Source organism: Toxotes jaculatrix, chromosome 10 (genome assembly GCF_017976425.1).
Source record: "Toxotes jaculatrix isolate fToxJac2 chromosome 10, fToxJac2.pri, whole genome shotgun sequence".
NCBI classification, from domain to species: Eukaryota; Metazoa; Chordata; class Actinopteri; family Toxotidae; genus Toxotes; species Toxotes jaculatrix.
Window position 1 is genome coordinate 21,506,245 of NC_054403.1, and position 23,286 is coordinate 21,529,530.

Consider the following 23,286-nt stretch of genomic DNA (forward strand, 5'->3'; position numbering starts at 1 on the left):
ATTATCCCTAACTGGCCATCTGATGGTAAAAATTACTGAGCAGTAAGTCCCTTTCTTGAGACGCTTACTTAGTTGATCGTGATGTTTTTCTCTTGTCTTGGCTCGGTCACGTACAGTAGCGCGCAAAAGTACGCAAAGTAATTCTTGATGCTCATTGGTCAAGGCCTTCTCAACTCAGAAGGTGATTGGTCCGTCCAGTGGGTCACTTGATTACTATTGGTCATCCCAAAACACCGTGCTTTCATTAAATTCTAAATAAATGACTGCGGAATATTTGAATATGGGAATAAAATATTTATTTTCCTGGTCTTTGATATGGATATTTCCTCTGTAAATGTCTATATTTAGTGTCACGTATTGTATTGTATCCGTGTATAATCTTTCAATCCGTCTGCTCTGTGCCTGTCTGTCTGTCCAGTTTTTAGGACCCTGAGGTGGTTGGCTCAGCTGCTCCCCGCCCCGCCACCGCAGGCTCCTCACCCCACTCTCTCCTGTGGGTCCTCTGCACGGTCCATTGTTCTGTGTTTGATGGACTATGACCAGAGTCAAACCAGCCGGGGTGAAACACACAACTTCTGCTCTGGTCCTTCAAAATAAAATATTTCCCTTGTTTCATAATGTTGGCAAAATGACGCAAGTTCATGTTTAGTCAGTGGTATTGTATAGTCGCCTTGTCTTTCATCCCTGTGTAGTCGTTTGGAGCCTTTAGTCATTGTGCGTCCCTCAATATTCAGTTTGAGTCTTTGTGGCTGTTTTGTGTCTCTCTGTGGCCATTTTGTGTCTCTTCGTAGTCATTTGATTGACTTACCAACAACAAAAATGAAGTTGAAACAGAGCCTCTGGACCAGGGCACCACCTATACCCGTGGGCCTCTGGGCCTGTGCCCAATAGGCACAGACTCATAAAGTTTTCATACTAAAGCAATCATTTATAATTGTGATAAATAGGTCAACAAAGGTTATCCAACTTCAAGACCCTGTTAACAACCGGTGCTACAGTTTTCCTGGGCTCCTCTGAAACCAGCTCACCGCTCTGGGCCAACCTGTCCCACTCCCTTCTTTCATTCTGAGTTTGATGGAGGTCTTACAAACACTTGCAAACACTGAATACAAAAACCAAAACTTAGGCTGAAACTGCTGTGAACCTTATATCAGCACAACTATAGTAGCCTATATTGGCAATGTGTGTCCCCAGCCACAAAAAAACAGCTCTTCTAAAATGCAGATATTTGAACATGATTTTGGGATATACTGTATCTTGTTCTATTATCATTTTACAATTGATCCTCCCGCACAGAAAAAATAAAGAATTAAGGACCTTAAGACTTTGCTGTATGCCGCTGCCTTTCACTTTACACGAGCCATAAAACGGGCGTTTATTTGCCCTTACTTTTATTTTGAAAACAGCCCCTTTTCCTGTGTTTTCCAGCTAAATCCGGCGAGCTTGACGCAGTTTGTGTGCTTGAGGATGCTGAGGTACGGGAGTGCCCCATTCACACTCCCTGTACATTTACGTACAACAGCGGATCTCCCAGGAAGGACAAATTAACCGGACACGGTCGATGGAAACATATGCGTGATGTAAAGACCCAGTCCGGGTGCATCTGTTCATTGCACTTATCGGGGGAAAACTATGACTTTTTTCAATTTTATTTTATTTTTTAAAGACTAAGGATTTGGGACGCTGTTACTCTTTTACTTTTGCGTCCATCTAAACCGGCCAATCATTCATTCATTCATTCACTTATAAGCTGCACCCATAGTTTGTTTTTAGGCTATATAAACCCATCCCTTATACTGGTGTGTGTTTTTGAGCCCTGCGGTGAGGATGGATACCCGGCTATCTTTCCCCAGGTACTCTCTGCTGGTGCTGCTCTGCACGGTCGCTACCCGGAGCCCCGTGGCTGCTGCGGGGAGGAGCTGCGCCGATACCCGGCAGGTGTACGCGGAGAAGGGGTACGGCACAGACACCGCTCCGCTGACTCAAATCTCCGGTAAGACTCTGCATCTAGTCTGTGGCCGGGGGGGGGGGGGGGGGGGGGGGCAGGGCACAATCAGACAGTATTTGGGGACTCAAGTACAACAGTCCCACAGCCGTATGTTAAGAAATGTGCCTAATTCAAGTTTATAATAAACTGTAAGATACACGTCGCTTAGATGTGGTCTCAACAGAAATTAAAATATAATTTTGTACATTAAGGTCACTACAAATCCTGTGGGTCAGCACCACAGACACTGTACTAATCATTATGGGGACATTATAGCAGAGAAACCATTTAAACACCACAAGCACACTACAAATTCATAGGGAAGTGATATAAGAAAGTACAAGGTGGCTCAAAACTCACTAATAAGCATCAGAGACACAGTGTAGGAATATCATGGTGAGTTTTCCTCAAGAGAAACGATGCAGGGTGGTTTAAAACAAATTACACCCGCCCCCTCCTCCCCTCTGTGCTGTTTAAATAGGATGATTAAGGGGATGAGCAAATTGCCAACACCGGTGCAACAAAGAACCTCGCCCCTAATTAGTCTTTGCCTACTGGCCTACTGTTAAATCCCTGCATATACCCATAGGCTGTGTTCACTGGTGATAATCTTATCTGCTGAATGAAAAGATATCATGTGGATTACAAACATTTGGGTTTAGGATAATGTTAAGTTTTGGTGAGGGGGTGGGATAGAGGAGAGGAGGAGAGAGGCGAGCCAGCAGAAATTTGTTGAAATATGAATGCCTGACCATGTGAGCACATGACGGAGCACTTGAGTGGCTGAAGATGTAACCTACTTCTGGGAGGTTAAGCTTTGGATGTGAAAGGGAATGATGGTGTGTGTGTGTGTGTGTGATCCACAGACAGACAGACCTGCAGCTTTCATCATGAAGAGTAACATTTAAGAGTAAAATGTATGTTTCCAAAAATGCAGACGATTAATTCGAGGCATTTCAGAGAAAACTGCACTATTGATTGATTTTGTGTGTGTGTGTGTGTGTGTTGTCACTGCCTGAGTCTTGGCTCACTGTCCCGTGGGCCAGGGGAGCAGATGGCTGGGAGAGCAAAGGATGAAGACAGGCAGTTTAGAAATGGAAATAGAGGGATGAGAGCGGGCTAATAGTGAGACACAGAGAACAAAAGAGGCAGAAAGGAACATCAGCGAGGGTGGAGATGGGAATGTATTAACTGCAGTAATATTCATGTTGGATATAAAATTATAAAAACAAAGAATTCACACCTTTACCATGTTTTGAATGCTGTGCGTTATTTCCCCCTCCTGGTTGTCGTTTGCATATAATTACCTCTGACATATCAAAGACCAAACCTGAGCGGACAAAGAAAGACAGATTGAAGCTGAATAATTCATGCAGGGAAATTACAATTTTCTATCACAGGCTTATGTTTGATAAGATTTCCCTGCAGTAACGAAGCAGACTGATAAGTGGAGGAATTGACTTCTTTCACTAAAAACATCAGTTTTGATCTGGTAATAAACCTACTGATGTTATTGAGAATAGCTCTTGGTTTTTGTTGAGGTCTTGATTATGACTTTCAGTGTAGAATTGCAGCCGAAAGTGCTTTACAAAAACATGATTACTATACAGATTCAAAGCATAAAGTATATCCTTGTACATTATGTTATGACTAAACCAAAGTATTCTAAGTTTCTAATCATTGCTAACCTCTCTTTCTCTACTGGCCTGGTTTTACTTTCTAGGTGAGCACCTGCGGCTCTGTCCGCAGGACTACACCTGCTGCTCCAGTCAGATGGAGGAGACACTGGCCCTCCAGAGCGAGAGGGACTTCCTCAAAGCCATTGAAGAAAACAGCCAGTTCCTTTTGACCACCTTCACCCAGAGACACCGCAGATTTGATGGTGAGAGGCTGACTAAGCTTATAAAGTCATTCATTTTGTTCAATAGGAAAATGACGTGCTTTGAAATTAGTTCAAAGAAATAATTCTTCTTCTTGAAGCCACAGAGTGTACAACTAAATGGAAAAAAGGAACATAAACTGCACTCAGCTTGTTTTCATCTCACCCTCCCCTATTTACCAAGTTAGCAGCAATGAGTGACAGCTGATTAAAATCTTATTTAGGATGTCCCACTGCACAGTTCCTCTCAGATGGTCACATATCTGTGCCACAAAAATTGACTTTGGCAGCTAAAAACACTGCACTGCATACATATCGAAAAGATTCTAGTATGATTCCTATTTATGTTTAATCAATGCATGAGAACTGCTGACATTGAAGGAATATTTCAGACTGAGACAACCGTTGTATGTTCGGCCGCAGGTTTGTAGCATCCACAGCACAGAGCTGAATTTACACTTTCTCCTCCTACCTGCTGTGGTCTGCTCTGACCTTTTTTTCCCTCCTCATTCTTTTATATAATGTATGTGATGAATCATTTAAAAATGCTGAAGGAGTGGGAGACTGCATAGGAGTCTTAAAGATGGATATCAAATAAAGAACATGCTGTTACACTCATTTATCAGTGTGCAAAATCTGATGTAACTGTCCCTATGAGCTGTTAATCTGGGAGGGAGGGGGGTGACTGAGCGCCTACGTAGAAACCTGGCTAAAACATTAGAAGAGAAGAAGGTGGGTGACAGATTGATAACTAACCTGCTTTTTCTGTCTCTCTCTGCAGAGTTCTTCAGAGAGCTTATAGACCTGTCAGAGAAGTCTATGAACCAGATGTTTACCAAGACATACGGCCGCCTCTTCACCCAGAACGCACACGTCTTCCAGGAGCTGTTTGTGGAGCTGCGCAGATATTATTCTGGTTAGTTCAGTGGCCAAATCCACCTCAGCTCAAGATGAGCTAGAAGATTTCAGACATTTAAAGAAAGAAAACGTTAATTCTGATTTTATGTGTTGAGATGGTCTCACGGTCTTTGCATAGTGTTACAGATTAGGCTGGATCATATAAATCAGTAATATTAGGGGACATCTTAGTAGTCTAAGATCCATTTAGTCTAATCGCAATGTAGGTGTACTGACTTTTGTCGGACTCTCTCGGAATTAGTATAATGCAATAAGCATCTTGTATATTGTATCGCATTAGTTTAGATCAAAGACAATTAACCAAATTTATAGAAGGCATTCATTCAGGCAAGCAGTTTGGTTCTGTCCTACTGGCTTTTTGCACTACACAGGCCTGTAATCAGTTCAACAGTGAATTAATAAATGCATAGAAATGTTTTCAAGTACCTGGTGTCCTGGTCAGAAAGATAGAACTGTGATGATTCCTTGTTGCACTGGGAGTTTAGTGTGGTTTCATCAGTCCATGCCCCTGTTGTGGTAAATCCACAGCAAGCTGGGGGAAGCAGCATTGTCTTTTGAGGAGCATTGAAATGCCAAGAAGAACGGGAGGAAAAAAAAGAGGGAGAGGACTGGAATCCCACGGATGCCAGACTGTTTCTATTTCTGTTCCAGATCGCTCTGTTTTGGCATGACAGCCGCTCGCTGGCGAGTCTGTCTGCAGGCTGTTGCTGCTTAGTCAACCTGTCTTTGTCTGCCAAACTGCATGGATGGCTAATTTGAGGCTGTATAGTAGACTATGGATTGGAGAGTTGCATATTCAGAATCTGTTTGCCCGATTCTGCTGTACAGAGACCAACAAAGCACCCAGGCACATTTAAAGGAAGAAATGAGAATGAGAAATGAATGTAACCAACACTGTATGACAAAAGTCAGGTAAATTTGTCACATTGTCATCTGTATTTTCTGTCTTGTAAAACATGCACATCCTACAGTCATCAAGCAGGGGGCACTACATGGGATACACACATGACCTGAGAACTAAGGAGGCTTTGTGCTTTATATATATCATTATATTTACATATTTACCTTAGCAAAAACTGCAGGGGCTAGCTCACGCTGTGTTTGGTTGTTTTACAAGCATGAGCTGACACAGATCATGACCGATGTTTTAGTTTGGTTTGAACAATTCCTTTAACCTGGCTCTTTGGACATTATAGTAGCACACTGCAAAAGAATATGGTGGTTTAGATGAAAAGGCCTGTTCGGTCCCCTGGAGCAGCGTACTATACATCCGCTCTGCTGTGATGGCCTCTTTCTGTCAGAAATCCCTACAGAAACATGACTTCTTTTATTGTATACAGACAGGTGCTCATAGCTGCTCTTTTCTCCCCAGGGGGCAGTGTAAGTCTGACAGAGGTTCTGTCAGACTTCTGGTCCAGACTTGTGGAGCGGGTCTTTTCTCTGGTCAACCCCCAGTATCAGTTCAGTGAGGACTACCTGGAGTGTGTCAGCAAACATGCCGAACAGCTGCAGCCTTTTGGAGATGTGCCTCGGAAACTGCGCGTACAAGTGAGTGCCCTGGGATTAAAAAAAAAAAAAAAAAAAAAACAGAGTTTATATGGACACTTTCAGAAAACACAAGGCTTTGATCCAGTATAACTGAATTTCCTGTTATGAAGAATGACTGAGCATGTTGAGTTGTGACTGATCTTATTCTGTTCTCTTTGGTTTCACATTCAGGTGTCCAGGGCTTTCATCGCAGCCAGAGCACTATCTCAGGGCTTGGCTACTGGTCGGGATATTGTTAACAAAGCAACAAAGGTGACTGGTCCTTCTTGTTAGCTGTATCCTATTCAGTATCCGCTTGTTTCAGCACTTCATTAGTGCTACATCATACTTTATTTACTTTATTAATTTTTGCAGTTAGCAATTAAAGTTCTCTATCAGTGGTTTACTTCTGGAGCTGCTGACATGCAAAGTTCCCATAAACAGTAATATTAATGGTAATCATTAGTGGTTATATTGTGCTTTCTTACTGATTCTTTCTGCCGTAACTCCCAGTGCTTTGTTTTTCAGTTGACTGCAGATTCAGAGTGTGTGCGTGGCCTGATGCGTCAGTGGTACTGCCCACTGTGTCGGGGCATGCCCTCTCTGCGGCCCTGCCACTCCCTGTGCCTTAACGTGATGAAGGGCTGCTTAGCCAATCAGGCTGACCTGGACACTGAATGGAACAATTTCATTGGTGGGTGAGGGTAGGATGAATAATTGATCTTTAAATTATTTTAAGTGGGTTTTGGGTCAGGTGCATGATATATTTAATATCTTTTTGGATTTGGTATATTAAGTACTTCAGCTAAAGCATCCATTTCAAAGAGTGCCAATAAATACCTCTGGTTTCAATAATTTTAGATCCTTAAGAAAAAAATGATTGTAGCCCATATGACATGTAACTGCATTCTGAATTATCATTATTAAATTGAGCATTCCTAAAAGTAGAATCCTTTCATTGCCCCTCTGTCACTCATTTACTTTCCACTTCCTTTTCCCCTAATGAATTCCTCCTCCATTAATCATTCATGCTTCTCTGCTCCTCCTCAATTGATCTGTCTTCCTGTGTTTCCTTTCCCCTTTCATCAAACCCACACATTCCCTGCATTTTCTTTCTTTTCATGTGCAGTGCTCCCTCTCACCTTTCATCACTCCATCCATGTCTGCTGCACCCAAACCCATTTTACCCTCATGTACACTTTACACTCTACAATATGCCACCAGCTGAGTCTTTTTTTTCTTTTGCTTGGATAACTTGACAGTGAGAATTTGGGTGAATGCGGTCATAGCAAACTTCGTCACCCTACCATCTCTATTTCTGTCTCTCCCTCTGTCTTCTATTAGATGCTCTGTACCAGGTTTCAGAGAAGTTGGAGGGGCCATTCAACATGGAGCTTGCGGCTGACTCCATCTCTGTGAAAGTGTCAGAGGCCATCATGCACATGCAGGAAAACAGTGTCACCATATCCACTAAGGTACAAGGGCACAAGCAGATGGTGGGGATATAAAAAGGGCATTGATGCGCTTTCAGAGAATTTGGCTTTTCAACAGAAATCATGCATCACTGTGTATTTATTCTACCTTTGTGGCTGCATAAAAATCATTATCTAGCATTTTCAAAACATCACTCTTACAACAAGTCAAAGCTATAATCTGGGTTATTGTTTAATTCCAATTTTAATCTTCTTAATGAGACAACATGCAGTAAAAATGACAGGAATTATACACGGACAGCATGACAGCCTCACAGTATGATTAGAACATGGCAGGCATCCCAGCAGCTAATCCATCGGAAAGACACCCACATCTCGAAAGAAACAGCAGAGCTCCTGGGTTGTGGGAGCAGTGCTTTAAGGAACAAGCAGCTCTTTCCCATACAGCTCAGATTTGTGTTCTTGCTGTTTTTCACTAACAGTGTGATTTTGGAGAACCTTTACTGTGATGTAGTGCAAGTTCCAGGTCATATTAATTTATTTTCAAGTGGTTGCAACGTGAGTGTGAGCTCCTCTCTTCTAGGCCCTTTCTGTTGTTTGATCAGGTCATAGTCAGAGCACATAACATGGTTAAAACACTTTTCAACAGGCTCATAAGGAGCAGCAGTGTTGTTAAAGGGACCTTTGTGAACACTGGTGTTCTGTTGTTTACCTCAGGTGTTCCAAGGCTGTGGAAGCCCCAGGCCAGCTCCAGGACGGTCTAAACGCTCACCAAAAGAGTCTGGGGGAAACAGGAGGCCTTTCCGCACCTACAGTCCTGAAGAGAAACCCACCACTGCTGCAGGCACCAACCTGGATCGACTGGTGAGAAAGAAACATGGCCTGTAAAGTTGTTGAGGTTAACTTGTTTGCAGAAAGAGCAATGTAAATTCAATATTCACTTTTTTTTCCTGGCTCATTTTTGGTTTCCATTAACTCCTGAGTGAAATATCTGCCTCTATAGCAACTACAGTGGCTTCAGAAAACATTCAGACCCCTTCACTTTTTAACACTTTGCTGTAAGCTGTAATTGCTCCCAGAGGGCTGTCAACAAAAGTACTTGAATTGAGGGTTTTGTAAATGGATATGCCATTATGGGTTACTCAGGATAGAGGGACAGGCAAAAATGTCAATTTTATCCATGTAAAACATTAAAGTGTGGGCCAGAAAACCCACACAAAACAATAACTGAAATAACCTAAAACCCCCTGTAAAGCTGAGAGGAAACTGGAGTCATGATCATTTTCAGTGGGTTTGCCACTATAAGCAACTCTTTTGACATTATACATGGTAATTTGACCCATTGTTCATGAAAAACATACTGATTAGTGGAGCTTTAAGAACTCAAATACTGAAAGGGTGTGATTTAAAGTATATTAAGTTGGAACTGCAATTAAGAATGTAAAAAAGGTTTGCTTTGTGCCTGAGGATTCAGATATATCCGAGCAGAAAGCAAAGAGAGGACAAACTGAGCGAGTAAAATATGTTCAGGCTTAGTCCAAGAAACTAATAACACAGAGTCGAGTGGTCAGAAATCAGACAGTACTCCTGTAGGACACAGAGTGATCTTGCAAGATAGAAGGGCTGGAAAAATAAATGAAACCAAGAGCAGAGAGTAAAGTCTATAAAACATAAACGGCATGCAGTTTAAGAACTGACCCAGACGCAGTGTCATGACAGTTTTTGACTTTGTCCAACGTCAGCACTGCAGCTTCCATATGCTTCCTCCAGCCAGCCATACCAAACAAGGATGCTTTAAAACCAGGTCTGAGTCATAACCAGTTTCTTTCCGCCTCCACACAGGTTACCGAGCTGAAGGAACGACTGCGGCCTATGCGGGGCTTCTGGGTGTCCCTCCCACACACCATCTGCAATGATGAGAAGATGGCTGCCGACGTCACTAATGAGGATCGCTGCTGGAATGGGCAGGCCCGGGGGAGGTGAGCGAGATCAGAGCGGAGTGATGGAGGGAGGGGTACAGTAGAGGCAGAGGAGGAGTGAGCGAGCGATGGTACAGAGGTGGAAGGATGCAACAGATGGAACTGAGTTTAATTTTGCCACCACCAGTCACCCACATTCTGTGGGTGGGTCTGCTTGCCTTTTGTGCACACAGATACTGCACAACACCATGTACTCAGGAGGATTTAGAGAGTTGTGTAGCCCTGTGTGTATGCTGTGAGAGGTACAGAGATAGGAACAACAACTCTGCATAATGAATTTGTGTCTGTTGTGTCTATGATGTTCCAGCTGCATTAGGCAAGTTTTATGTAAATGTACACCCACCTTATTAGCTTTGATCACTAACTAGGTATAACTGAAGCAGCTGGTATAAAATCTTTTACTACTGTAATTAAGTTGTGGGATTACTCAAATTACTTTATGCCATATTTAAAACTAACACATCAAAGTGATTACAAACTGTACTAAAATTCATGAAAACCCATCCAAGCATTGTTAGGACATTTTCTCAGAACCACAGATGTAAAACATCATTGTGGCTAAGCAACAATATACAGGCGATGCCATCCAAAGAACCATGCTGTTACTGAAAAAAGAGTAAGCTGCAGTTTAAAAAATCTGTATTGGTTCAAAAAACAAAAGGATATCATGTGTTTTACACATAAGTAAGTCAAGGATGCCTACACTGCTGCAATTAAATGGCAGAGTGAGTTGTTCCCCCTCATAAACACAGTTACTGTCAATTATCACAATAAAGATGGTTGTTTGCACAAACATACAATGTACACTTATGGTGGTGTGATACCTCTGCGTGTACACACTCAGGTACCTACCGGACGTGACAGGTGATGGACTGGTCAGCCAGATCAACAACCCCGAGGTGGAGGTTGACATTGCCAGGCCAGATGTGAGGACCAGGCAGCTGATCATGGAGCTGAGGGTGGTGACCAACAAACTGAGACACGCTCAGAGTGGACAAGACATGGACTTCATGGACAGTGAGTGTTCTTGACAGTCAATACTTATAAATATGTGTAAGACGAATATTAGCCAATCAGTGATTTTTATCAATATATATTGGTGATTATGAGGATCACCAGCAGTAGAACTGAAATCCTGTATTTAGACGTAACTTGGCCATTTCTTTTTATTTCAATGCTGTGCATTAGTCAGAAATCTCTATTTCCCTTGCTCCAGGTGAAGAGGGCAGTGGCTCAGGGGGTGGAGATCAGGGTGAAAGGTACAATGATGACTGGCCAGGCTATGGGCCTTACTCTCCTCCCTACAACAAACCCCCTCGTAACCCGGTCTCCAACCCCGCAAAGCCTCCTCGAGTCCGAGAGAGAAACGGGTCCAAGTGGAACAGAAACAACGGCCATGGACGGGTTCGGTCGGCAACCAGCGGGCTCACCTTCTCCGTGGTTTCTTTGTTGTCTTTGCCTTTTGTGGTCACTGTTGCCCCCATGTGGAGATAGCTGGTTATAACAGTCTGGAAGTGGAGGTTTTCTGTCATGCTGGAGTCTTAAGCACATTATAAAGAAAAAAAAGTCATTCCATTTTGTTACACCAGCAGAAAAAAAAGACAAAACAGGCTAATTTAGCAATAATCAAAAACATGTTTACAGCACAAAATAAATAGGTTAAAGAGAACATTTTTCCTACTGCCCAAGCCACAAAAGAGGCATTACCAGACACGGATGCTTACAAACAATACTTAATAAGTACTGCCCTTTTTTTTAGTGCCATTCGTGAGATGTTTGACCTATGGGCGTCTTGACGCTGAACAGTGTGCAGTGCTGGAGCATGGAAGTCTTTGAGAAACAACAAATGAATTAGGAACATGTTTGGGTGATGGAGCTGATGGTCTCATGGTTTGCCGGTCTGTGAGATAGAGATTAGTCGTGCCAGTTAATTACTGTTTAGTTTCAGTGAGCAGCTGATATGATCTGCAAAGCAATTGTTTGCTGCCTTTCTCATGAAATTAAGTTGATTAATGTAATTGATTTGATTTCAGTCTGGTTGTGGTTCATTTTGTTCATTTTTCATCTTGTGGAAGTAGTGAGATTTAATTTAATTGCTTAATTAAACCTCCATATTGTGGCTTGGAAATTTCAAAAAGTCAGGATGACACTTGAAACCAAACAAAGAGCTTATTTTGAATGTACCTAAAAGTTGAAAGTAATTTTGGGTTACTTGTGATGACAAGGGGTTAATTAATGTAATATATAGATGTTTTTAATTTATTTGTAATATTATATTTGTTTTTATTGTTATGATTTTTAAGGCAATGGCTGTGTGTGTTTTTTTTATCTTCTAAAAGAAATGTCTGTCAGACAAAAGACATGCCAATCATTTTAAAATATTAAACCAATCACAGCAAAACAATTTTCATATGGCCACAATAGGGCCACAAGACCACCTTTTTTTGTGTGTGTGAATGTGTATTTGAGTATGGTGGTTTTATATTGTTTGTCGTCATATGTTCTGGTTTCAAGTTATAGTTCTGAGTTTATGCTGAGAAGATGTCAGTATGTTTTTTAATGCTTTTTTACTTATTTTTCCTAAAAGCAACAAAAGATGATGAAAACAGCCAGTGAGCTCCTGTTGAGATGTAAAATTGGACTGAATGTCGATAGAAAGACAAACGCTTTCAAGAACTGAGAAACAAAGGTTCTTAATTTTCATATGCTGAATGTGTTTCGACAAAGACAAAATCAAAGATTTTTCAGGAATATAAAAAAAAAGAAGGTTGTGCCGAGTTGGTCATCCATGTACAAGGAGGAAGAGGAGGGTGAGCTTAAAGTAATAATCTGACATTTAGGGAAATACTCTTATTTGTTTTCTTGTCGAGACTTAGATGAGAAGATTGATACCACTCTCATGTTTGTATGCTGAATATGAATCCACTGCCAGCAGCTGTTTAGCTTAGCTTAGCATAAATGCTGGAAATAGGGAAACAGCTTAACCACTCTGTCCAAAGGTAACAAAATCTGCCCCCCAACAGAAAGAGAGAGAATATAAAAAGAATGTATTGATGCTGTAAAACACTGAATGAGGAAATTGTGAAATCCAGTTGGTTGTAACATAAGTTGACCTGTAGTCAAATGGGTTATTGCACCTGTACAATACAAAAGAATAGCAAGTGAAGGGTTTCCTTCTAAAACACATAAGTTTCTGTCAAAAATAGAAACTTTTTATTGCTCATTAAATGAAAGATCACATCCTCTAAAATAGCACTCCTCTGTAAATAATCAGTGACATGTTACTTTTAACAAGCAATCTAAGGTGGAAATAAAACTTTGGAATGAAACCCTTTCAAGACAGGAAGGACCATGTACAAGACTTCACCACAAACACAGTATTATGTTGCACAACTACAAATGAAAATAAGTGTTTCACAGTATTTCAAAAGCAGCAGTGTTGTAATAGTATGTGCTTTCGATGATCAGCAGTCAGATTAGGATGTGGTGGCTGCAATATTTCCATTGAATTTCAGGTAAATTGTTCTTTAGTACGACCTCTCATCCATTCCCACTACTCGCACATTTCTTCATGGTGAAAGTATAACAACTTTTTTTCATGTTGTCGTAACAATTTTTTTGGTATCAAACAAGTGATATTTTCTTCTTCATTAAAAAACTGAAGAAAAGTATGTTGATGCGTTGCCTTTTTTCCTCCTTTCTTTTAATTTTATTCTTAAAAAAAGTCGCGAAAACATGCCAAAAGAGTATCTAAATTTCAGTTATAGAATACACCTGTGTTAAAATACATCTGTGTTAAAATACATAACTTTATATATGTATATATAAGTTTATATATATTCTTACAATGTATCATGCATCATCATGTAATTCTGCACTAACAGTTGATAGAATATCAGCTATAATCAAATCCTTATCATCTTGTGTTCACTGCATGTGTCTCATACCACTGAGGCATCAGGCCGCCTGTTGTTTCTCCTTTTAGCCTTTTAGAGGAGCGGTCTCCGAGTTTGGATCTTTGTGTGACGGCTTCTTGTTATCCGGAAGACAGCTGGTGCATTCACGCTGACAAGGACACAAAATAAAGGACAATCAGCACCTGTACTGATTGCACATGTAAAGTATATTAATTCAGAGTGCATGTCCTTCTGTACTTGAGTATATTTGAGGGCTTTCACAATATGAGGTATTCAACTTATTTCACATTTTATATTGTAATGTAATGTGTAATTTAACACATTCATTCAAATTCATTGGTGTGAAGTGCAACTTTATTGTTCAGCAACAGTGGAAAAATTAAGCTACTTCTTACTTTGTATGAAAAGTAAAAGCTGCAAGTTTATGAAAATAAAGTATTTAGGAAACTGAACTGGATTCTTTTATGTACTAAGACTGCACTACAGACAACCACAATGGATTCAATTCATCGAAAGAATATCAAAAATGATGATGACAATTTTCATACTTGCTTAAGTGGAATAGGACTAATATTTTACCGGTTATTCCTGCACAATTGGTTTTCCCACAGTTAAACAGATCCCAAACAAAAACAAACGAACAACAAAAAAAAAAAAAAAAAAGAAAAAGGATCACACATTAATTTAACTTATTACCTTCCACAACAGGTAGCCAAAGACTGCCAACAACAGGAGCAAAGCAATGACTGTTAGGAAGATTATCCACCAGGCAACAGTGGTGAAGTATTCAGTCTTTCTCTCAAGAAACACTGTCAGTCTCACCTGTGGACAATGACATCTTTTGAGTACGAGTGAAACACATTAACAAGTGAATAATGTACAAACTCTAAATTACCAACAAATCTTTAGATACAAAAGATTTTAGTGTATGGATTACAGGATTACATCTTGTGTTTGAGCTCAACATTACCCAGAAAATGTAGATCATTATCTCAGCCCAAAGGGCAGATAAAATGAACAAATACACAAGTTTGTCCAAGTGATCCACCAAAATCTTTTTTCAACACTCATGGTTTTTACCTTCGTCCCAGGCTTCTCTGGTTTAAGTCCAATATTCTCAGGAGAGTTGGTTAAACTGAGGGTGGCATCCACAACAATGTCAAGATAATTCAAAGAGCTGTAATCCTAACAGAGAGAGGTAAAATGTCAGTATTCTTGTGCTTCACAGTTTTGTTTCAGGCAACAAAGCAGACCACAGAACTAAAAGTCAGTTTGAATATTTCTCTGGAAAAAGATCCTAAAGGACCTAAACTGGGGCATTTTCATCACTGTTATCTGTCAGAGCTGATGCATTTCAAACATAAAAGAGGACGTATTTTACAGAAAGTGTATAACCTCAGTAAAAGTTGTGTTCCAGAGTTGTGAATGTAAAGACACCACTGCCGTACTATCCAGGCCCAGCAGAGGGCAGCGTATCTCCACACACTTCAGTCCATCTGAGCAGGTCTGCGGAGGAGAGAAGAGACCTGGGGTCACAACAGACATCTGACAAATTCACAGATTAACATATGCTAATGTCTTCTTGCGTCCCATATCTCTTGACCTGCCTGCTTGATTTAACCACATATTGACTTCGGTGATCCATTAGCATGACTGTAGTTTTTGTATGGATCTCTGGCTAATAATTTCTTACCAGGGTTTTGTATTTCCTTCTTGTTGGAAGAAATGAGAACCCATCAGTAGAGAGGGCTTCATGTTCAGCTTCACGTCTTTTCCTTGAGGAGTCATGCCAACCCTTGATATCAAACATTATCAAGTTACAGGGGGTGGTTTACAGACTTACTCACTTAAATTCCAAAAAAATTAAATGAGAGGTAGAGGTATTTATTACCTTTGCATGTTTAAGTGGATTGACTTCACTAACAGGTGAGCAGAGGACGGACTGTACACCTTTACTGGTGATCTGAGTCAAGTACAGGACCCATTTTCCTACAGAATTCTCTTTTGGCCAGTGGATGTTTAAAGATGCATTGGCGAAAGATTTGAGCGGTCTGCCCAAATTTGTTATCTGAAAAAACAAACAAACAAACAAAAAAAACTAAACACTTTCCTTGAACCTGTTTTTGTAAAAATAAAATAAGAAATTAATGTAATTAATCGTTTTAATGTAATTTAAGGTAGCACCATATGGCATCTTACCCTAAAATCATAATTAACCGGCATTCCAATTTCATCCACTGACTTTATGGCACTTTCACCCATCAAGCTTTCACCAAGTGACACTTGGGAAGGCCTGGCTAGTCTAAAGAAAGAAAAAAAAATAACAATAAATAAACAGACCATTGCAGTTTCATCCATCAATGCAAAGCATTTAATGCAAATTTCAAGCCCAAAGTTATGGCCAAAAAAAAAAAAAAAAAAATCAATTTGTATATTTTAATGCAGATCTAAATATCTGCATTAAAATGAAGATTAAAACAACAAACTAACAACAACAACAACAGTTAAAACAACAGCCAGCACCTACCCATATACCTGAAGCTGCAGCACAAAAACCACTTTGGCTAATGCCTTCACTGGTTGTATGGTCTGCACACTTGTCCTACATAACAAAATAAGAAAACCTGTTCATTTCATAATCATGTTCACAGATTCACTTATTAATAACTGGTGCCTCTTCTCTCTTTCAGAACACTTACGTTTCAAGCTGCAGGCTGACGTTGACATATTTTGTATTCAGTGAAATGCTAGACGTTGTGAGCATGACATAAAAAGTAACCTGAAGGGAACAAAACAAAACAGTCATCAGACAATATATGCAGAGGGTGAGTAAGAGTAAACGTAGAGTAAACCAAACTATTCTACTCACTTCAGCATCTCTTTGGAGAGGATTTCCCAGTTCACAGTCTATTTGTGTTCCTTTGTCGTTGGCTGTACAACTCACTTGTGTTTCCTATGGATACAAATATACATACGGATGTATGCACAGATACCAATGGTGTGTGTGTATATATTAAAAAAAAAAACAAAAAAAAAACCCAGGGATAAAAACAAAAAATGCACACCATATACTCATCCCAAAAATGTTATACATCATCTTTTTTTAAAATCACAGTTCTTACCTCTATTTTATTTAATTCTGTTTATCTTAAGTTTGAGCCTTTGTACAAGCTTTAAGCTTCCTATGTCTCTTGCAAAAGCTTTTGCTCACTTAGAAATCCATGTATATCTGAGCTTATAAATGAAAATGTGTATATGTTTGTAAAAGTGTGTTTGTAAATGTGTGAATGACTGAGTTTTTAATCTGTTTTATAATAACTGTATTTTTTAAAAATGTATGAACAAATAAAAAAAAGTTCTTTCCTTTCCTGTGGCTGACATTTCACAGTAACCACACCAGTAAATGTTTTTACACATTTTCCTCCCTCTGCAGGGTTTTTGTATACTCACTGCTGCGGCATTGTAGACAATGGAGGAGTAATGCAGAGTCTCTGGGAGCATGATGCTTGCGTGACTCTGGTGTGCGTCATCCCCATTTCTGTTAGTCACAGTGATTTCTAAACCTATGTCTTCATCAGAGGGCGTGATGACTGCTACGCCATCCTCTCTAGGGACATGACATAACCTCAGGTGAACGAGCTTTTGGGTTTAGAAATACAGGTTAAATTGACATGTATTGCTTTTAGTTTTGTTTGAGTTTACTTTTATTGCCTTACCTGGGCAGTGACGTGAAAACATTTTGATCATTTTGTATTTTTCTGGAACAGAACTTGTACTGTAACTCTAGGTTACTTTGGCAAATGTTGTCGCTGCCACAGCCCTTGTTTATTAGGTTAATCTGTGAAAAACAGGCCAGATTTTTTTTTAACACTAATACACAAGTCTTTAATTGACACAGCTTTGATGTCAAAGATATACACAATCAGATGGAGACACACATACCTCTGAGACAGAGCTCATCTGCTGGTGGAGGTTGAGGACAGGAGTAACGTTGGGAAGATCTGCACTCGTCCTGGTTGTTTGACTGGAGCTCAGCAGAGACACAGTGACAGAGACGGGGATGCTGTGCAGACTGTCTTTGAAATCACGCTGGAACAGAAAAAGTGTTTTATTTTAGTCTGATGTGTACTGCCTCGTAAGTGATGGGTCTCTTTAAGGAACAAATTGGACAATCGGCCATTTTCACAACATGCTTTTTGGTTTGACATAAGAAAAAGACAAGTGTTACCGATATCGGGACCCTGAAACTGAAGAAACTCAATTCATGTATTTTACCATTTACATCTCTTTTTTTTGTTACTGTGACATGTCAAAATTCCTTTTGTGAAAAAAGCCTATGTGACAGCACCAGAAGTCGGAGCTTGGTGTCAGTGCAGATTTTTGTCCCTTGTCCTGGCAGCTCCACTCTTCCTTGAGATGAACCCATAAAGTCGACTCTGGGATGAAGACTCAGTTTCTTCCTCTCAGCATCACCCTCAAAGGTGTAGTTGACCACTACAGTGGAAACATATGAGATAGGTGCTACTGATACTACAGTCAGTATTGCTGCAACTACAAATATGATTATTACCACAACTACCAGGAAAAATCACTACTGTTCTTAGTATTTGTACCTGCTGTTAACTACTAGTGTTACTGCCACTACTCTAATAACAGTGTTAAGAGTACTGAAGTGACAATAAGTAAACTCACTCAGTTTGGGGTTGAGCGATGCCGGATGTGCTGTGTAGGTGAAGCACGCCTGAGCTGCAAAATAACTTCACAGAAATTTGTGCACAGAGACCATGGAACAAAAGCCAGTAAGCTTGTAGTTAGATCATATCATAATTTGGGTTTTGATACATCTTACCATGTGCGTTTATCACATTGTTCTTTTGCGATGTCTATTTCGCTTGGTGTCACCTGTAGAGAGATGCTCACACTGACCACTGGCCTTGCTCTGTAAAACAAAACAAACAACAATGACAACAAATGATATAGGTTGAATAAATTTACTGGTTTCTGTGTTTTGGCTCTGATCAAGCACAATGAAATGATATATTTCATCTCCATGTGTTTGCGTTGCAGCTTTAAAATTACCTGTAAACAAAAATAGAATCTGAGAGAGATCCCACAGCCAAATCAGGGTACTGATTGTCATCCACGTCCAAGTTGCCAGACAGAGAATATCCAAACAGAGTAGTTCTTTTGGATCCTGGTGAGAGTACCTAAAAAGAGTAAAATTATGAGAATATAATATCACGGTCCATTCTTGCTGTCTAGCTATTTCAAAGAGATTTGAAATGACGACCTTTCATTCTGGCCTCACCTGTGCTGGCTTTTTGTTGATACCATCTGTTGAGCCACAGTAGAGATATACTTGACCAGATCCATCATATGGTGCCCCCACGGCAATATCTGCCAACAAAGATTAATGTTAGGACAAAGTGCGGAGACAACATAAATTGGAGACAGCGATAGTAGATTATCAGTGTAGCTAAATTTCTTTGAAGTCAGTTTCCCCCCAAAAATTGCATTGAATCACTTTAAAATGTCTGCTAGAAAAAAATGCTAGTTTAGTGTTTGAATTCAAAACAAGTTTATATTCTTACTTTCTAGTTTCTAGTCAGTTCAGTCAGTAGACTAAATATTTAAATATATAAAATATTTTAAATTAAAATTTCACAACCTCCATAACCGTCTTGGTTGATGTCTCCTATGTTTTCCACTGCGAAGCCAAACATGGAGTCTTCATGTCCAAGAAGCTGCGTTGGAACAACATCCCCCCAGTTTTTTCCTTTGTTGTTAATATAGATGTAAACTGCTCCTCCGACCGAACCATCTTTGACAAAGAACTGTGGTGCTCCTACAGCAAGGTCGTCCCATCTGCACATAACAAAAGAACACAAGAACAATAACGTACCACAACAGTCTCGTAGTGAACAGAAACAGGGAGCTGTATTTGTTTTGGCAGAATACTTAAGTATGATATGAACCGTTTACCAAAGGTTCTGTGTAGACTGTGTGCCTGTGTGTACAGTTCACTTTACCAGCACGACAACTCCTTGAATGTTAATGCAAATAAAGTAGTAATAAGTCTATGATAAGAAGTTTTATAGCTCTGCCAGCTGCCGTCATAAAGGAGGAAAGGTTTACTCAGCAATAAGCAAGAGGAATAAATACTGTGTGTATTTTATATTTTATTTATAATTTCAGAGCCTTACCAGTATGGATAAAAATATGAATGGACTGCCATTTAGTTCTTAAGTAAACCTACCCGTCACTATTGACATCTACCACTGCCACATCATAGCCAAAGGAGGAGGCCAGGCCCGGACCAGAGAGGACTAACTCCACAGACAAACTTCTCTTTGCCACAGGATCCGCCTTAAGAAATGCCACCTGGCCACTGTAGCCTCCTCTGGGTGCTCCGGAAACGATCGTCAGCTCACCTTTCCTGATCAGGCCCATACTAGAGTCAATGGAGAATCCTGAAACAGCAAGGAAATGAAGCTGGTTTATTGGAAAGTTACTTCATAAAAGGAATATGTTAGAATGTTTTATGGTAGTTTTAGATATGGCCGAAATCCCTGAAATGGGCACTCTCACTACTTTAAAGTACAACTACCTTTTAGTATTTCATTAACCATCATATATTAAATAGATACAACTTTAAAAACTCTAATTGACTCTGACCAGACCAAAAACTGACCCAGGTAGCTGTTTCTCTGAAGTGGAATGAGCCTCTGGTTAAACAGGTCTATATCCCCAGTTTCACGAGGATCTTCACCCAAGATGTCCAGGTTGTCCAAGAGTTCCTGTCGTACAATTCCTGTAAACAACATCGCAAAACAAAATACAGAATAACAAAACTTAAAAAATGCTGCACCATGTGGAAGACATCACTTAACATTTTCAGTTGGAAAATATGCATAATTTAATGTTTTTAGCATGTCATTGCAATTAATCTCAATTAGAGCTAAAACACCCAAGATTCCAAACAAATTCCAATGAAGCTGACATGTGCTTATAGTACTTAGTGCTTATAAAATGTAAGATATATAAAAATGTGCTTATTCTGCAAGGAAAAAAAGCATACTGAATATGAAACATTAAGAACATGTAAGGTTTTATTTTCAAATAGGGTTAGAGGGTTATTTTTCAAATAAAAATAAAAACTTAACAAATTTTAAGCTGAATATCATTAACCTTATTTTTGTCTAGGTTTCATAAAATTCAAAAAAAGATTAAGAAAAACATAAAATAAGGTGATATCCATGGCATGTACTGTAAATGGCTGCTTATTTTTTCTGACCTGCTGTAAGTTTTATTTTACCTTTCCACTGATAAGCACCAGGTGCCCCAAACAACAGTGTCCTATTGTCCTTTGCGAAAGATGCTCCGTGACCCTGCTGGCAGTACGCAAACCACTCATGGTCCTTGCGACGTCTGGTGAGGTGCTCAGAATCACAAACGACCCTCCTCCACGTCCTCTCTTCCTTCCCAACCTTCAGGTCATCTCCTAAGAGATAGCACTGACCCGTCACCAGGCGAGGGACATCAACGCTTGGGTTTGGACTCCACTGCTGGTATCGATGAGCACAAGTCTACAAAGGAAGGACGATAAAATCACAAAAGCTGTTGACTGATTAATTCTCATTGTTTCAATGCGGAGTGTGTCGCTTACCATTACATTTTGACCAGGACCTTGGCTCGTCACTCTAACTCCCATCCACTGATCGTTAATGCCTTTACTATTGAGGAACTCTGGAAGACAAACAATCTAAGCTCACTGTGTGGCCACAAATCATACCTGGGTAAATGTACATAAGTATTACTGGAAAAATATAAAGTATCAAAAGCACTTCTGCAATAAAATGTTCCATTTCTTTATAAGCCAAAAAGAAATGGAAAGACTGATTAGATTAATCTATAACAATGCATCTTTATAATAAAATATGTTTTTAAGGTAAGATCTTAATCTGACAAGTCACCAGTAGCTTCAACTGTGAAATATTGCAATAAACATACATGATATTTCCCTATAAAATGCAGTGGAATAAAAATAGCAGTAAGTGAATATAAAGAAATAAAATACGCCAAACTTTCACAGTACTGGAGAAAATGCACTTTAAGTTTCACCACTGATTACACTGCATCAAACATACTAAAATAACTCATACAGTTTGAGGGGAAAAAAATAGGCCGACTAACCTTCACTATTAAACTCAATGGGCTGACAGTGCTCAGATGTTGTGGTCAGGTCACACTGGTAAACAACACCTGTAATGTTCACCTGCTTCTGGTGTTTTGATCGTGGAGCTCCAACTAGCAATCTGGGGGACAGTATCTCAAATGTTAAGACACAGATAGAGAAATAGATTTCATTAACTCAAACTTAAATAGAAGACTTTTCACTCACAGGTTCTTTCTGGCAGGGCTCAGCTGCTGGTGAAAGGCAACAGAAAATCCAAACAGGCTTCCCGGATCTCCATTTCTCTGCAGAACATTCTCAGTGTCCAGGTTGAAAGCTGCTACATTAAGGGTCTGGAAGTGCCAAACACCCCACAGATACACCATGTGCCAGTGCTTTGTCATGATTAAAATATGCGATCTACTCCTTCTTATGCCATGCCCGATCTTTCTGAGAGCACCTCGGGGGAAATGTAAACCCTTATAGAAAAGGAAATGGCCCTAACAGGCTCACTACAGACAAACAGGGTGTGGCGGTGAGAAATTTATCTTCACAGTAAGAAAAGCTGGACTGCTCAACTTTATGAGCTGATAACTGTAGTTAATTATTAACCAACACCTGCTTTAATGAAAATCAACTGTGAGACACACCCTCTGAGGGAAAGTCTTCTCTGCTGAGGGTGTGTTGATAGTTGATCCTGAATGTTCAGAAAATTTGATTAGGTCATGTTGCCTTTCATTCCTACTCTGCAAACAGCATTTTTTGGCAGTGTTGCAGGTCCAAAAGCTGTACTCAGACAGTTTAGATAAAGTTAAATGCAGTTTATTGCAAAAGATCATAATGTTCTTGACGCTGGAATGTAGCAGACTTGATGAGACTGTAAACAGGCAGAGGTGTGAATGCAGGTTTGGCAGAACGGCACTGAATGTGCCGAGAAGGCAGAGAAACTTGTGCAGGTGAACCTGGAGCACAGCAGAGACAAGCATGAGCAGGAGGAAGTGACCTTACATCGGTTGCCTCCCAGTTTCTTTCTTCACCATAAAAACAACACTGGGATTAACTGAAACTTCTGCAGCTTCTCATACTTATTTGGTGTCAGCTTGACATATACACACATTTATATAACCTGGATTATTCCTAAAACTAAGCAAGCATTATTGCATTTCCTTTGCGTCTCTACAAGGTTTTGAAGATAAACACTTATGCCCAGGGGTTGGGGACTGCACCATCACAGAGGGTGATACTTAAACCCATAACACAGAAGGAACAGCAGAGACCAGGTTTCCAATGATTTAAAAATAAACTATCTTTATCATCAGAAAGTGTCACTGGACGCTAAAGACTAAAACTGATAAACGGAAATACACCATAAAAAAATACACGTTGGAGAACAGAAATCATGCTCACAAAACCAAAAAGGTGCAAAGTAAACACAGCAAACAGTCAACCTTGCAGTGATACGAACGGGTTTGT

General features: G+C 40.0%; 2 protein-coding genes across 2 annotated transcripts; one reads left to right on the plus strand and one right to left on the minus strand.

Annotated features, from left to right (window-relative positions):
* Window positions 1–1,527: 1,527 nt before the first annotated feature.
* Window positions 1,528–12,104, plus strand: gpc2 (glypican 2). The gene is made up of 11 exons (XM_041048590.1): window positions 1,528–1,993; window positions 3,711–3,869; window positions 4,648–4,782; window positions 6,157–6,332; window positions 6,504–6,584; window positions 6,840–7,005; window positions 7,656–7,786; window positions 8,462–8,608; window positions 9,587–9,723; window positions 10,568–10,740; window positions 10,940–12,104. Exons 1-11 carry the CDS (start codon window positions 1,828–1,830, stop codon window positions 11,215–11,217), a joined length of 1,749 nt encoding a protein of 582 aa, XP_040904524.1. The 5' UTR covers window positions 1,528–1,827; the 3' UTR covers window positions 11,218–12,104.
* Window positions 11,135–22,416, minus strand: LOC121188735 (integrin alpha-6-like). Its single transcript, XM_041048588.1, has 26 exons — window positions 22,042–22,416; window positions 21,834–21,955; window positions 21,307–21,386; window positions 20,956–21,226; window positions 20,332–20,451; window positions 19,897–20,110; window positions 19,309–19,505; window positions 18,949–19,037; window positions 18,720–18,847; window positions 18,490–18,579; window positions 18,333–18,397; window positions 17,989–18,134; window positions 17,583–17,729; window positions 17,357–17,478; window positions 17,091–17,247; window positions 16,510–16,593; window positions 16,340–16,419; window positions 16,168–16,242; window positions 15,840–15,942; window positions 15,532–15,708; window positions 15,334–15,435; window positions 15,036–15,146; window positions 14,721–14,825; window positions 14,337–14,462; window positions 13,671–13,788; window positions 11,135–11,263 (listed from the first exon to the last, which is right to left on the minus strand). The coding sequence occupies exons 1-25, from the start codon at window positions 22,215–22,217 to the stop codon at window positions 13,705–13,707; spliced, it is 3,171 nt and encodes a 1,056-aa protein (XP_040904522.1). The 5' UTR covers window positions 22,218–22,416; the 3' UTR covers window positions 11,135–11,263; window positions 13,671–13,704.
* Window positions 22,417–23,286: the final 870 nt, after the last annotated feature.

What these genes read in the sequence shown, in the direction of transcription:
- gpc2 (XM_041048590.1), top strand. Translation starts at nt 1,828, where the DNA reads ATGGATACCCGGCTATCTTTCCCCAGGTACTCTCTGCTGGTGCTGCTC. An exon ending in GCTGCGCAGATATTATTCTG is followed by an intron (nt 4,783 to 6,156) that starts GTTAGTTCAGTG and finishes TTTTCTCCCCAG; the next exon opens with GGGGCAGTGTAAGTCTGACA. An exon ending in AATGGGCAGGCCCGGGGGAG is followed by an intron (nt 9,724 to 10,567) that starts GTGAGCGAGATC and finishes GTACACACTCAG; the next exon opens with GTACCTACCGGACGTGACAG.
- LOC121188735 (XM_041048588.1), bottom strand. Translation starts at nt 22,217, where the DNA reads ATGACAAAGCACTGGCACATGGTGTATCTGTGGGGTGTTTGGCACTTC. An exon ending in GAAGGAAATACAAAACCCTG is followed by an intron (nt 15,147 to 15,333) that starts GTAAGAAATTAT and finishes TCTCCTCCGCAG; the next exon opens with ACCTGCTCAGATGGACTGAA. An exon ending in CAGAGAAGCCTGGGACGAAG is followed by an intron (nt 14,463 to 14,720) that starts GTAAAAACCATG and finishes CATTGTCCACAG; the next exon opens with GTGAGACTGACAGTGTTTCT.